The sequence below is a fragment of the Balaenoptera ricei genome, chromosome 8 (genome assembly GCF_028023285.1).
Source record: "Balaenoptera ricei isolate mBalRic1 chromosome 8, mBalRic1.hap2, whole genome shotgun sequence".
Classification (NCBI taxonomy): domain Eukaryota; kingdom Metazoa; phylum Chordata; class Mammalia; order Artiodactyla; family Balaenopteridae; genus Balaenoptera; species Balaenoptera ricei.
In genome coordinates this window covers 29,589,597-29,603,857 of record NC_082646.1, presented here as the reverse complement: position 1 = coordinate 29,603,857, position 14,261 = coordinate 29,589,597, and the positions used below count along the sequence as shown (strand labels likewise).

Genomic DNA, 14,261 nt, shown 5'->3' with positions numbered 1-14,261 from the left:
TGACTTTCTTTCCTTTGTAGGCAATGTGTTATTTACCTAACTCGCATTTGTTTACATGCTCACACTCCCTTCTCCCCTGATCCAATCTTTGTGAAGAATTTTTTTTCTGAATGAATTTTGAGACTCAGGAATTAGGATCTTTTATGTATAAGTCTTTGTATGCTTCACTTTCTCCCCTCCCCTAAGGCTGTTCGGTGAGCCCTTTGGATCTAGAAACTTAGATGAGGAAATTTTCTCTCTCTTTTTTTTGTTAATGCTCCTATTATGTTTCCTTTTTCTTTTTGCAAGTACTAGTATATGCATATTAGATTCTGTAGAATTAATTGTCCATGTGTCTTTTCTCTATAACTTACATCAATTTACCATTTTTTCCTAAGTATAGCGAATTCTCAGGCTAGTGTTGAATTCACAAATTTGGATTCAACACTTTCTATTCTTCTACTCACTACATGCATATTTTTGAACATAGTTTAATTATAAGTCTTTATTATTCTTGAACTGCTCTTTTTTTATGAGAATCTATTTTGTTTTAGCATTGTAGTAACATCTTGACTCTCACTGACCGTAGGAATTAATTTTTAAAAAATTACGTTTTTATTGTTTTCTGAATTACATTTTGTTTTAGTGCTGGTCATTTGGTCAAAGGGCTCCTTTTGAGCTCCCAGGATTTTTTCATTATTTGGTAATTTTTCATTGGTTATTCATATTTTTTTTTAAGTATTCATTTTATGGTAGTGTGTTTCCTTGCTAGGGCTGCCATAACACAGCTCCACAGGCTGGGTGGCTTAAACAACAGAAATTTATTTTCTTACAGCTCAGGAGAATGGAAGTCCAAGATCAAGATGTTAGAGGGTTTGGTTTCTTCTGAGGCTTCTCTTCTTGATTCATAAATGACTGCCTTCTTGCTCTGTCCTCACATGATCTTTTATCTGTGTGTGCACATTCCTCATGTCTCTTTGTGTGTCCAAATTTCTTCTTCTTACAAGGACATCAGTCACACTGGATTAGGGCCTAACCCAATGACCTCATTTTAACTTAATCACCTCTTTAAAGATCCTGTCTACAAATGTGGTCATATTTGGTGGTACTAGGGGTTAGGGGTTCAACATATAAATTTGGGGGGGACATATTTCAGGCCATGTCAAGTAGGATGATTGTATGCGTCTTTTATTACCCTTTGTTGAGTTTTTCTTTCGTTGTGCTACATGACAATGTATCGTGACACAGTGGCATGTGGGGTACAAGTCATTGAGCCATTTTTAATTTTAAATATCTTAATTTTTCCTTCTTTCTAGTCAATGGAAATCTTCCAGTTGAAATTAAAAGAAGCTGAGAAAACTGCGTTTATGAAAGAAGACTGTAGACGAGAACGGTGGAGGAAACCAGCATACTCAAATAGAGCACAAAGTAGTCAGGAAAGTAGAAAATCAGACTTAGTAAAATATAATAAAAGTTCAAGAGAAAGATATAATACAACAGATATTGCAAAGAATATCAATAAAGATAAGTTTAGTGGTGATGAAAAAGATAGTAGATCTGGGTCTTTAGAAGCATGTAGAAAAGAATCCAGTCCAAAACAAAATCAAGAGTTTTCTTCTCATATAAATTTGAGACCTAAATTCTTAAGACCCCCTGATGAACTGTCATTTCATAGCAAGAACAGAAATTTTGAACCATCTAGTTCATCTTCAGCACTGGTCTCTCAGGGTTCTGTACATTGTGGTTTTCGAAAATCCACAGAGAACAGTGAAGAAAGTTTATCATGGTGGAGTCGATCTGATGGGAGAGAAGGAGACAGGAAACATTCAAATCGAAAACCATTAGAAACCAGTCACAGTGTTGACCGTGGACAAGTTTCAGAAGACGTGAGAGAAAAATCACAGGGTGAAAGCTTGAGAGAGAACTCTCTGAAAAAAGAACACCTACAGGATACAAAGTCTTCGCTTGCTGGGTATTTTTTCATTTGTTTTTTAAACTGATAAATGAATATTAAGGTCCAGAGGATTCAGGGAACTGAACTGTATTTTTAGAGCATCAGTTACTAATTAGATATGAGTTATGATTTTCTATTTCTTAAATTCGATGGAAGAGATAGGATATGCACTTTTAACAATTCAGTAGTTCCATTTTGTGGATTGTATTTCATTTCACAACATATTTAACAAAAAGAGCTGGAAGATGAATTCAGTAGCTATATATTTCCTCAAAATTTATTGCTTTTTTGCAATCTAAAAAACTAAATGAGTTTAGTAATTCTTTTAAATGGATATGCTACAAGAAATATTTTGGTAGATTTTGTTAGTACTGCCATATTACTTCCAAAGGAAATTGCTGCATTTTAAAGTATAATCATAATTGTAAATATTGCATGCCTACTGGAGGTCTGGGAGACTGAAGGAAAATATGCTGCCATAGCCCAAATATAAAGTGAAAAAGCTATGTGAAAGATCCTGCAGAGGGAAGCATGAATTTTGGTGGTGGTTTTGCAGATAAAGAAATCCACTTTGATAGTTGACAGGTTTTAAAGCTAATGTTAGAGTTTTTTTTTTTTGTAATACACACATCTTTTAAAAAAAAAATTATTTAGGCTGCGCTGGGTCTTAGTTGTGACATGCGGGATCTTTAGTTGCGGCATAAGGGCTCCTTAGTTGCGGCATGCATGCAGGATCTAGTTCCCTGACCAGGGATCGCACCCAGACCCCCTGCAGTGGGAGCACAGAGTCTTACCCACTGGACCACCAGGGAAGTCCCCTAATGTTAGACTTCTGAAAGCAAAATATAGATAGGATAGTGGTTGTACCCATAATGATTAGAAAAATAGGCAGCACTTATTGGTTTTATTATTCTTGTACCTGTAGCACTTATATATAGGGCTGAGTCAGTCGATCAGGAAACCCAGGTTGAATGGGATCAAACCTAGGAAAACTTGATTTATCCATAGGGCTGGCACTATTTGAAATAGCCATAAATAGAAAATGAGTATCCAAAGGATAATAACTAACTTATACTTGAATGATCATTAAAATACGTTTTAAAATACCACCAAATGAATGGGACACTGAAGGAAGAGGTTTTAGGAAATAATAGAATTCATTGGTGGCAGTAGTAGGTATAAGCATTGTGTTTTGGGGTCATGAGTCTGGTAAATCACTTTTGTTAGTGACTCCATCTGAAGCTGTGGATTATAGAGCACAGTGTGTAGCTTTCAGTAGGAGGGAGACAGGGAAGCTGGGAAAATCTGGACTGAATGATGGGAGGCCCAGTCACATGGGCTCTGGTTCACGTCAGGGCTTTGTTCCCAGGAAACGAAAGGAGAAATCCAGTTGTATTGACTGGATAAACATGGTAGGGATTAGAGAATGTCTAAGGCTGTATACATATATAATTGTCCAGGCTTCACTCCAGGTACTGTGGAAGGTAGACTATTTCCAGTCACCAGTTGCTAGTGGGATGAGGCTCTTATTTCCTGATATCATTAGGGTTGGCTTAACATTTGGGTGATCTGTAGGTGTTTACTTCTGTGACTGCAGCTAAGCAGAATATGTAAGCAAGCTTACATTGTTAGTATTCCTTCTGGTTCTATAATTGCTTCATGTTTATATGTTGTAAACTTCTGATAGATATACTGTAATACAGGAACTCATTAAAAGCTTTATGTTTTGGTCTGAAGACAGTATTCTTTGTTAGCTGTGTTAATTTTGATGTTAGAGATGTTTTGAGGCTTTCCATGAATTCCATGATTGGCTGGAGAGGGAAAGGACAGTCTAGGAATATTCCACATATATGTAAAACAAAAAAGAATTCCTGAGCATGTAGAGTGGTATAAAGTGAGAAACCAAGAGTGGGACCTTGAAGAATGCCTGTTTTCAGGGAATGGAAAGATTCAGTGAAGGATTGTTAGAAGCTGTTAATTTGTCTGAACATTATCCTGGGTATACGTTGAATTCTTTATAAAATGCCAGAATTTTAGGGAGCTTTAGAACCAATGAATTTTAGAACTAGAAAAAAAATCATAGAACTGATTTTAGAACTAGAAGAAATTATAGACTGACCTGGGCATTTTCCAGATGCAGAGACTGAGATGGTGACTTGCACAGTGCGATGTAACTGGGGTTGCCAGATTTAGCAAATAAAAATGTTTGGACATACTTAAACTAAAAAAAAAAAAAATTATTTTTTACCTGAAATTCAAATTTAACTGGGTGTCATGTGTTTTATTTGGCAACTGTACATAGCACTTGGCCATTTCTTGAGTCTGTGACCTTTTTACAAGAGATAACATAATTATAATCATCTCTGGGTATCCACCAGGGGATTGGTTCCAGGACCCCAGCAGATACCCAAATCTGGGGATGCTCAAGTACGTTATATAAAAAGGTGTAGTAGTATTTTTATATGTAACCTACGCACATTCTCCCATATTCATTCTTCCTTCCTTCCTTCCTTCCTTACTTCCTTCCTTCTTTCCTTCTTTCCTTCCTTTCCTTCTTTCCTCCCTCCCTCCCTCCCTCCCTTCTTTCTTTCTTTCTATTTTTTTGATTTGGACCATTTTTAAAGTCTTTATTGAATTTGTTACAATATTGCTTCTGTTTTTTTTTTTTTTTTTTTTTAATAAATTTATTTATTTATTTTTGGCTGTGTTGGGTCTTCGTTGCTGCGCACGGGCTTTCTCTAGTTGCGGCAAGCGGGGTCTACTCTTCGTTGTGGTGCGCGGGCTTCTCGTTGTGGTGGCTTCTCTTGTTACGGAGCATGGGCTTTAGGCGCGCGGGCTTCAGTGGTTGTGGCACATGGGCTCAGCAGTTGTGGCTCGCGGGCTCTAGAGCGCAGGCTCAGTAGTTGTGGCACATAGGCTTAGTTGCTCCATGGCGTGTGGGATCTTCCCAGACCAGGGCTCAAACCCGTGTCTCCTGCATTGGCAGGCGGATTCTTAACCACTGCGCCACCAGGGAAGCCCCGCTTCTGTTTTATATTTTTGGTTTTTTGGCTGCGAGGCCTGTGGGATCTTAGCTCCCTGACCAGGGATTGAACCCAAACCCCCTGCATTGGAAGGCGAGGTCCTAACCACTGGACCGCCAGGGAAGTCGCCTCTCTCATATACTTTAAATCATCTATAGATTACTTATAATACCCAGTACAATGTAAATAGTTGTATATACAGTGTAAATGCTATGTAAATAGTTGCCAACTCTCGGCAAATTTAAGTTTTGTTTTTTGGAACTTTTTTAAAGTTTTTTTCTAAGTATTTTCAATTCCTGGTTGGTTGAATCTAAGGATGGGGATCCCATGGATACTGAAGGGCTGACTGCCATTTTATATAAGGGACTTGAACATCTGTAGATTTTGGTATCTGCATTGGGTCCTGGAATATACCAACAGATAACTGTACTATTCTGAATCTTATTTTTTCCAATCAGTATTATCTTAAAGACCTTTTCACACTAGCCCATATGTATGTGCTTTTTTTCATTTTGAAGTCTCTGATATTATGTTGTAAAGCTTAGAGATAAGCTAGTATTTCTCATCAGTTTCCTATTGATGGACTTTAAGGTAATTTCTAGTTTGTTGCTCTAAATAATACTGCAGTGAATAGTTTTGTATGTGTATTTTTGCATGCTACTTAAATATAGCTATAAAATAAATTCCAAGGAGTGGAATTATATTTATATATTTTGTTTTACTAACCAATTTACACTCTTACCAGTCATGTATGAGAATGACTTTTCCTTGCTGATAGTATTATTGAGGTTTTTAATCTTTGCCATAGATATATAGTTGAGGAACAGAAGCTTTCTTTGGTTTGCATTTATGTAAGTATGGGTGAAGTTTGGCATATTTTTATAAATGTTGTTAGTTTTAGTTTTATTTTATTAACCAGTCATATATTTTACCTAGTTCTTGAGGTTTTTTTTTTTTTTTTTGTGAGCACTTCTATAGTTGTCATGTGATATATATAATTTTTCATCATCTTTAGATTTCCTCTTTGTGTGTTTTTACTTTTCTTTTTTCATCTATTTTTTCATTCATTCTTATTGTGATCTGATTTATCATTCTTTTCCTTTGTGCTTTTTAGGCCCTTAAGTAGCTGGAAGACATCCTCTAATAGTGGCCCATGTGATTAAGAATTTTAAGCTTTTTATTCTTAGAAACAAAATGTGTTTGTATATAATTTTGCTTTATTGGAAAATATATTAGCTATATATATTCAAGAGTTTGAAACCTAGGAGAGTATGTAATATGAACAAAAACTAATGTGATGTCCTTAATTTAGATTTTATCTAAGTTGATACCAGGAACTAACTCATTTTATATAATATAAAATATTATATAAGGTTAAAAAGGTTAAAAACCTTGGCAGAGTTTGCTATGATAGCCTAGGAGGACAAGAGAAGGATACCAGGTTCTGAAGGGTTTGAGTTTAGTAATGAGATCCTTAGGGAAGAAAGTTTGAGAACAAGTGGTAAGAAAAGAAGAATTAAAGGGACAAGATCTTTGAATACTGTCAGCAGGCAAAGAATAATTGCAATATACTCAAGGTTTCTGAAATGTCATTGAGCTGGAGCTTTTTAAATTATTTTTTCCTCAAAAGTTTTCAGCCAGAGTTTGTGTTGTGTGTGTGTGTCTGTGTTGCGTGTGTGTTGTAAAGAGAGTCTGTTTTAGTGGGAAAATTGGATTTGCTTTTTAGAAAATAATTGTGAAGAGGGCTTTTGAAATATAGCAGTAATCCAGGAAAATGAGAAGAGCTTGTACATTTTTATTTTTATAGGATAATTGCAGATGTCATGGTGATGTTTCTTTCAGAGCATCTGCTCGTCATTATAAATGCTTAGAGTCTTCCATTATAAATGGAAGAGTCTGTGCTGTTTGTTGCAGAGCAGTGTCTTTGCTATGGTATTAACAATAATGTGTTCTTCAGTCATTGATGCCCAAGAACTTTAATTTTCATGTCTTTATTTGATACCTATTACTGTTCTATCAATATTAAGTGTGTTGACGTATCTATTAATACTGAAAATATCAGAGATGTTCACAATTCTTCTGTATCATCTCATTTATCCTGATCTACGTTCCATATACTAATAAACAATTCCTATTAGAAAATACACCCCCCCCCAAGCCCGGTCAAAACAAAACAAAAAAAGATGTGTGGAGTATAAATTTCATGACCATGAAAATTGCCTCTTTAAAGGTCTCTTGAGATTACAGTTATCTTCTTGAAACTTGTGAGCTTTGGTTGGACGTCAGCATACCATCTTTTTTTTTTTTAAACATCTTTATTGAAGTATAGTTGCTTCACAATGGTGTGTTAGTTTCTGCTTTATAACAAAGTGAATCAGCTACACATATACACACGTTCCCATATCTCCTCCCTCCCGCATCTCCCTCCCTCCCACCCTCCCCATCCCACACCCCCAGGCAGTCACAAAGCACCGAGCTGATCTCCCTGTGCTATGTGGCTGCTTCAAACTAGCTATCTATTTTACATTTGGTAGTGTATATATGTCCATGACACTCTCTCACCCTGTCACATCTCGCCCCTCCCCCTCCTCCTATCCTCAAGTCCATTCTTCAGTAGGTCTGTGTCTTTATTCCCATCTTGCCACTAGGTTCTTCATGACCTTTTTTTTTTTTTTTTCCTTAGATTCCATATATATGTGTTAGCATACTGTATTTGTTTTTCTCTTTCTGACTTACTTCACTCTGTATGACAAACTCTAACTTCATCCACCTCATTACAAATACCTCCATTTCATTTCTTTTTATGGCTGAGTAATATTCCATTGTATATATGTGCCACATCTTCTTTATCCATTCATCCGATGATGGACACTTAGGTTGCTTCCATGTCCTGGCTATTGTAAATAGAGCTGCAATGAACATTTTGGTACATGACTCTTTTTGAATTATGGTTTTCTCAGGGTATATGCCCAGTAGTGGGATTGCTGGGTCGTATGGTAGTTCTCTTTTTAGTTTTTTAAGGAACCTCCATACAGTTCTCCATAGTGGCTGTATCAATTTACATTCCCACCAACAGTGCAAGAGGGTTCCCTTTTCTCCTCACCCTCTCCAGCATTTATTGTTTCTAGATTTTTTGATGATGGCCATTCTGACGGGTGTGAGATGATACCTCACTGTAGTTTTGATTTGCATTTCTCTAATGATTAAGGATGTTGAGCATTCTTTCATGTGTCTGTTGGCCATCTGTATATCTTCTTTGGAGAAATGTCTATTTAGGTCTTCTGCCCATTTTTGGATTGGGTTGTTTGTTTTTTTGTTATTGAGCTGCATGAGCTGCTTGTAAATCTTGGAGATTAATCCTTTGTCAGTTGCTTCATTTGCAAATATTTTCTCCCATTCTGAGGGTTATCTTTTCGTCTTGTTTATAGTTTCCTTTGCTGTGCAAAAGCTTTTAAGTTTCATTAGGTCCCATTTGTTTATTTGTGTTTTTATTTCCATTTCTCTAGGAGCTGTGTCAAAAAGGATCTTGCTGTGATGTATGTCATAGAGTGTTCTGCCTATGTTTTCCTCTAAGAGTTTGATAGTGTCTGGCTTTACACTTAGGTCTTTAATCCATTTTGAGTTTACTTTTGTGTATGGTGTCAGGGAGTGTTCTAATTTCATACTTTTACATGTACCTGTCCAATTTTCCCAGCACCACTTATTGAAGAGGCTGTCTTTTCTCCACTGTATATGCTTGCCTCCTTTATCAAAGATAAGGTGACCATATGTGTGTGGGTTTATCTCTGGGCTTTCTATCCTGTTCCATTGATCTATATTTCTGTTTTTGTGCCAGTACCAAGCTGTCTTGATTACTGTAGCTTTGTAATATAGTCTGAAGTCAGAGAGCCTGATTCCTCCAGCTCCATTTTTCGTTCTCAAGATTGCTTTGGCTATTCGGGGTCTTTTGTGTCTCCATACAAATTGTGAAATTTTTTGTTCTAGTTCTGTGAAAAATGCCAGTGGTAGTTTGATAGGGATTGCATTGAATCTGTAGATTGCTTTGGGTAGTAGAGTCATTTTCACAATGTTGATTCTTCCAATCCAAGAACATGGTACATCTCTCCATCTATTTGTATCATCTTTAATTTCTTTCATCAGTGTCCTATAATTTTCTGCATACAGGTCTTTTGTCTCCTTAGGTAGGTTTATTCCTAGATATTTTATTCTTTTTGTTGCAATGGTAAACAGGAGTGTTTTCTTAATTTCACTTTCAGATTTTTCATTATTAGTATATAGGAATGCAAGAGATTTCTGTGCATTAATTTTGTATCCTGCTACTTTACCAAATTCATTGATTAGCTCTAGTACTTTTCTGGTGGCAGTTTTAGGATTCTCTATATATAGTATCATGTCATCTGCAAACAGTGACAGCTTTACTTCTTCTTTTCCAATTTGGATTCCTTTTATTTCTTTGTCTTCTCTGATTGCTGTGGCTAACACTTCCAAAACTATGTTGAATAATAGTGGTGAGAGTGGGCAACCTTGTCTTGTTCCTGATCTTAGTGGAAATGGTTTCAGTTTTTCACCATTGAGGACAATGTTGGCTGTGGGTTTGTCATATATGGCCTTTATTATGTTGAGGAAAGTTCCCTCTATGTCTACTTTCTGTAGGGCTTTTATCATAAATGGGTGTTGAATTTTGTTGAAAGCTTTCTCTGCATCTATTGAGATGATCATATGGTTTTTCTCCTTCAATTTGTTAATATGAGGTATCACGTTGATTGATTTGCATATATTGAAGAATCCTTGCATTCCTGGAATAAACCCCACTTGATCATGGTGTATAATCCTTTTAATATGCTTTTGGATTCTGTTTGCTACTATTTTGTTGAGGATTTTTGCATCTATGTTCATCAGTGATATTGGCCTGTAGTTTTCTTTCTTTGTGACATCTTTGTCTGGTTTTGGTATCAGGGTGATGGTGGCCTCGAAGAATGAGTTGGGGAGTGTTCCTCCCTCTGCAATATTTTGGAAGAGTTTGAGAAGGATAGGTGTTAGCTCTTCTCTAAATGTTTGATAGAATGCGCCTGTGAAGCTATCTGGTCCTGGGCTTTTGTTTGTTGGAAGATTTTAAATCACAGTTTCAATTGCAGTGCTTGTGATTGGTCTGTTCATATTTTCTATTTCTTCCTGGTTCAGTCTCGGTAGGTTGTGCATTTCTAAGAATCTGTCCATTTCTCCCAGGTTGTCCATTTTATTGGCATAGAGTTGCTTGTAGTAATCTCTCATGATCGTTTGTATTTCTGCAGTGTCAGTGGTTACTTCTCCTTTTTCATTTCTAATTCTATTGATTTGAGTCTTCTTCCTTTTTCTCTTGATGAGTCTGGCTAATGGTTTATCAATTTTGTTTAACTTCTCGAAGAACTAGCTTTTAGTTTCATTGATTTTTGCTATTGTTTCCTTCATTTCTTTTTCATTTATTTCTGATGTGATCTTTATGATTTCTTTCCTTCTGCTAGCTTTAGGGTTTTTTTGCTCTTCTTTCTCTAATTGCTTTAGGTGCAAGGTTAGGTTGTTTATTCGAGATGTTTCCTGTTTCTTGAGGTAGGCTTGTATTGCTATAAACTTCCCTCTTAGCACTGCTTTTGCTGCATCCCATAGGTTTTGGGTCGTCGTGTCTCCATTGTCATTTGTTTCTAGGTATTTTTTGATTTCCCCTTTGATTTCTTCAGTGATCACTTCGTTATTAAGTAGTGTATTGTGTAGCCTCCATGTGTTGGTAGTATTTTTTACAGATCTTTTCCTGTAATTGATATCTAGTCTCATAGCATTGTGGTCAGAAAAGATACTTGATATGATTTCAACTTTCTTAAATTTACCAAGGCTTGATTTGTGACCCAAGATATGATCTATCCTGGAGAATGTTCCATGAGCACTTGAGAAAAATGTGTATTCTGTTGTTTTTGGGTGGAATGTCCTATAAATATCAATTAAGTCCATCTTGTTTAATGTATCATTTAAAGCTTGTGTTTCCTTATTTATTTTCATTTTGAATGATCTGTCCATTGGTGAAAGTGGGGTGTTAAAGTCCCCTACTATGATTGTGTTACTGTCGATTTCCCCTTTTATGGCTGTTAGTATTTGCCTTATGTATTGAGGTGCTCCTATGTTGGGTGCATAAATATTTACAATTGTTATACCTTCCTCTTGGATCGATCCCTTGATCATTATATAGTGTCCTTCTTTGTCTCTTGTAATAGTCTGTATTTTAAAGTCTATTTTGTCTGATATGAGAATTGCTACTCCAGCTTTCTTTTGATTTCCATTTGCATGGAATATCTTTTTCCATCCCCTCACTTTCAGTCTGTATGTGTCTCTGGGTCTGAAGTGGGTCTCTTGTAGACAGCATATGTATGAGTCTTGCTTTTGTATCCATTCAGCCAATCTGTGTCTTTTGGTGGGAGCATTTAATCCATTTATATTTAAGGTAATTATCGATATGTATATTCCTATTCCCTTTTTGTTAAATATTTTGTGTTTGTTATTGTAGGTGTTTTCCTTCTCTTGTGTCTCTTGCCTAGAGAAGTTCCTTTAGCCTTTGTTGTAAAGCTGGTTTGATGGTGCTGAACTGTCTCAGCTTTTGCTTGTCTGTAAAGGTTTTAATTTCTCCGTCAAATCTGAATGAGATCCTTGCTGGGTAGAGTAACCTTGGTTGTAGGTTTTTCTCCTTCATCACTTTAAGTTTATCCTGCCACTCCCTGTTGGCTTGCAGAGTTTCTGCTGAAAGATCAGCTGTTAACCTTATGGGGATTCCTTTGTGTATTATTTATTGTTTTTCCCTTGCTGCTTTTAATATGTTTTCTTTATATTTAATTTTTGATAGTTTTATTAATATGTGTCTTGGCGTGTTTCTCCTTGGATTTATCCTGTATGGGACTCTCTGTGCTTCCAGGACTTGATTAATTATTTCCTTTCCCATATTAGGAAATTTTTAACTATAATCTCTTCAAATATTTTCTCAGTCCCTTTCTTTTTCTTTTCTTCTTCTGGCACCCCTATAATTTGAATGTTGGTGCGCTTAATGTTGTCCCAGAGGTCTCTGAGACTGTCCTCAGTTTTTTTCATTCTTTTTTCTTTATTCTGTTCCGCAGCAGTGAATTCCACCATTCTGTCTTCCAGGTCACTTATCCGTTCTTCTGCCTCAGTTATTCTGCTATTGATCCCGTCTAGAGTATTTTTAATTTCATTTATTGTGTTTTTCATCGTTGATTGGTTCCTCTTTAGTTCTTCTACATCCTTGTTAAATGTTTCTTGCATTTTGTCTGTTCTTTTTCCAAGATTTTGGATCATCTTTACTATCATTATTCTGAATTCTTTTTCAGGTAGACTGCCTATTTCCTCTTCATTTGTTAGGTCTGGTGTGTTTTGACCCTGCTCCTTCACCTGCTGTGTGTTCTGTTGTCTTCTCATTTTGCTTATCTTACTGTGTTTGGGGTCTCCTTTTCACAGGCTGCAGGTTCGTAGTTCCCGTTGTTTTTGGTATCTGTCCCCAGTGGCTAAGGTTGGTTCAGTGGGTTGTGTAGGCTTCCTGGTGGAGGGGACTAGTGCCTGTGTTCTGGTGGATGAGGTTGGATCTTGTTTTTCTGGTGGGCACGTCCACGTCTGGTGGTGTGTTTTGGGGTGTCTGTGGCCTTATTATGATTTTAGGCAGCCTCTCTGCTAATGGATGGGGCTGTGTTCCTGTCTTGCTAGTTGTTTGGCATAGGGTGTCCAGCCCTGTAGTTTGCTGGTCATTGAGTGAAGCTGGGTCTTGATGTTGAGATGGAGATCTCTGAGAGATTTTCACCGTTTGGTATTACGTGGAGCTGGGAGGTCTCTTGTGGACCAGTGACTTGAAGTTGGCTCTCCCACCTCAGAGGCACAGCCCTGATGCCTGGCTGGAGCACCAAGAGCCTTTCATCCACACGGCTCAGAATAAAAGGGAGAAAAAAATAGAAAGAAAGAAAGAAAGAAAGAGGATAAAATAAAATAAAATAAAGCTATTATAATAAAAAATAAGAAAAAAATTATTAAGAATAAATGTATTCAGAAAAAATTTTTTTTTTAATTTTTAAAAATAGATTTATTAATTTTTTATAGTAAAAAATAAAAAAATTATTAAGAAAAAATTTATTAAGAAAAAAATTTTTATTTTATTTTTACAAAAATATATTAATGAACCTTTGGAATAAAATCACCCTAAAATTATTCCATGTGCACATGTTTCCTTTAAGTCATCCTTAGAAACTGAAAGTGAGAGAAATAGACTGTTTCTTTTACTCATTCAAATTTGAAAAAAATTATCTGGTCTTGTGTGACAAAGAATGAAGTAACAAGAGAGGTTGTTTTTGTATCAGAGATATTCCTTGGAACTTAAATCATATGACTTTGACAAATTCCTTCTGGTATTCATCTCATGTTTATTGACATTTTTGTAGAAATATTATTGGGTTGCCTGAAATTCAAATAAATTACATTTACAATACAAGAAAAATGATGTATACCTCAGAATTTAATTTGAAAAAAGTTACTGAAAAATATTTTCCATACAAAAAACGTACAACTAATGATACAAGCAATATCTTTTATTAAAGCATGTAAAAACGAGTAACATTCTCCTGCTTACACGAGTGCAGGGTCCCCACTGCATTGGTTTTAAAAATGTAGACTGAAGGAACTTGACAGGGAATAAAAATATGTTTTTTCTAATGGTGCTTTACCTGAAATATTTTACATTTCTTAGTCTAAGCACCATAGTATTGCCTTTCCTTTCACCAATATGAGTAGAAATGGGTTTTTTTTGGATTTCCTACAGAGATTAATGTCTTTAAAAAAAAAAAAAACCCTCTAACAGATTTCTTTTTTTTTGCCCAAAAGGAATTCAGTATTTAAATATAATTTCCACATATGGTTAAAGTTTTGATTTTGAGCTCTTTGTGTGTTTTGCTATTACTTGCTCAGAATATATGTTGAAAACTCAGGTTAATTTCAGTAGAGTATGATAAAATCTAGACATGGAAGAAAACTAGTAATATCATAGATATTTGTGATTATGACTGATTTTTTTCTGCTTTAAATTTTTTTATCACTCCCTTTGAGGGTTTTTAAAAATAATTTATTGAAGTATAATCTACATAAAACTGCATATGTACAAATTGCATATGTATGTAAAGTGTACAATTTGATAAGTTTTTGAAATGTGTATATTCTAATAAAACCATCACCCCCAAAAGTTTCCTGGTGCCCTTTCATAATCATCCCTCCTGCCTCTCCACACACCCTAG

General features: G+C 35.9%; 1 protein-coding gene across 1 annotated transcript in view; it reads left to right on the top strand.

The window, feature by feature from the left end:
* CWF19L2 (CWF19 like cell cycle control factor 2) overlaps positions 1–14,261 on the top strand; it is a 187,524-nt gene that overhangs the window by 66,725 nt on the left and 106,538 nt on the right. Inside the window, exon 8 of the mRNA XM_059929351.1 lies at positions 1,296–1,951. Coding sequence (XP_059785334.1) covers positions 1,296–1,951 — 656 coding nt within the window. The remainder of the gene's footprint in view (positions 1–1,295; positions 1,952–14,261) is intronic.